The 1831-nt window shown below is 65.3% G+C and overlaps 1 protein-coding gene across 1 annotated transcript; it reads left to right on the forward strand.

Moving 5' to 3' along the window:
- Nucleotides 1-1448: 1448 nt before the first annotated feature.
- Nucleotides 1449-1802, forward strand: EMIHUDRAFT_255808 (hypothetical protein; the record flags this gene model as incomplete). The annotated part of the gene is made up of 1 exon (XM_005771064.1): nucleotides 1449-1802. A coding segment is annotated over one exon (354 nt), but the record flags the coding sequence as incomplete, so codon positions are not given.
- Nucleotides 1803-1831: the final 29 nt, after the last annotated feature.

Below are 1831 nucleotides of genomic sequence, written 5' to 3' on the forward strand. Positions count from 1 at the left end.
CCTTGGGCTGAAAGGGAAAACGGTCGTGGGCTGAAAAGAAAAACAAGAAACCCGGGCGCAACACTGGGCACACGGGACTGGTACGAATCGGCGAGGGACTGCGAAGGGAGATAGAAAGCTGATTGATAGATAGAAAGAGGCAGACGACCAAGGGTTCAAACAAACTTCGCTCTCACCTGGCAACCCTGTCTGCACGTCTTGCGCGCGCGTGAACAGGGCTCCAGGCCCCAAATGACGTGTGAGTGTTAGAGTTGTTTGGTATTGCTATAAATCTCCCCCCCCCCCCCCCCAAGGGTTAGGGCGGGCGACGGCTAGCACCACACTCCTCTCCTTAAATTCCCTGTGTGGTGGCGGCGTGCCGTCCTCCCATCCATATCCCTCCCTTGGGTTGGCACCACCACCCACCACCACCACCACCATCATCCATCCCTCCCTTGGGTTGCGTTTCTCTCTTTCTTTCTTTCTGGTGCTTACTGGCCCAGGTAGGTAGGTAGAAAGATGAAGAACAGCCAGGCTCGGACTGGACACCAACGCGGTATGGGTGGACGCTAGACAGATGATGACGACACGCTGGTCACGCTCGAGCGACACACAGATTGATTGATTGATGGGAAGGCGAAACACAGTCCGACCAACGACTGGGACACCAACGCGGTATGGGTGGACGCTAGACGGGCGATGACGGTCACACAGGAGCGACACACAGAACCACAAGACAAGACACTCAGCCAAACTGACTGCCACACATCCTGAGCGAACTTCCCTAGTCACCCGCGGCCGGACTCCATCCGGCACGCGTCGCTGGGCGCTCAGAGCTGCGTCCCCTGCTCGCCACCCCGACGCCCAAGGCGCCCGAGCGAACGACAGGCGGCACGCGAAGACTGATTGCAATCCCGCCGACCGCCAGGCCGCGGGATGATGCGTGCGTGGTCTTGTAGTGGTCTCGGAAGCTCTCCTCTCGGGCTAGGAGCCAGCCCCTCTCCCTTGCCCTCGGAACACTGTGTCCGAGTCGAGGCGTGTGCTTGCCGGTCGACGGCCGCGCGCGGTTGGCATTGTGACGAGGGTTGCGCGCGGCCGCGGCGCGCCCGCCATGGTTCGGCGCGGCGCGCCTACCAGCGGCAATTGTCGAGGCACGGGAACGCTTACCCGGGGTCATCCTCTGAGCCTGGTCGTCGGCGCCGCGATGCCACGGCGGCGCATTCGACGTCGTCGGCGCGCTGCCCCGCGGTGAGCCCCGCCGCACGTGGCGACGGCCGCAGGTTGGCCCGGTGCACTGCGGCATCAGTGCTCTTCACACGACCTGGCGAAGGCTCCTGCCTGAACCGCAACCACTCGTTGATCACGTGCCCCCCCCGCGCCAGCCGCCCGCGTGTGAGTACGAGTACGGAGGGGGCCATTGCAGAGCGCGTGCGCTTCCCACCGAGCCAGCCAGTACTAGCCGCGTTGGCATGGAGCATTCGTGGGAGACGGCAGCCTCGCTCGCCTCGCTAGGAGGCGAGAGCGAGGAAGAGGAGGAGGCGTTCCGCCCTCCCGTCTCCGCGGCGGCGGGCGGCGACGACGGACTGGACGAGCCCGTCCTCCTCGTTGACCTCGCTGCGGTCGCCGCGTCGGCGGGCGGCGCCGTCACAGACATGCAGCAGGCGCGGACGATGGTGTTGGAGGCGCTGGGCGGCGAGGACGAGTTCCTCGCCCGCTCCGAGAACCTCTTCGCCTCGGGCCACTGCCGCCACGCCGAGCGTCGCAGCTGCGGCGCCGAGCGCGAGGCGATGGAGGCGGAGCGCGGTGGCGGCGCGGTCGTGTCGGTGATCTTCTACCCTCCGATCTGCGGCGG

This window comes from Emiliania huxleyi (assembly GCF_000372725.1).
Source record: "Emiliania huxleyi CCMP1516 unplaced genomic scaffold EMIHUscaffold_3919, whole genome shotgun sequence".
Classification (NCBI taxonomy): domain Eukaryota; phylum Haptophyta; order Isochrysidales; family Noelaerhabdaceae; genus Emiliania; species Emiliania huxleyi.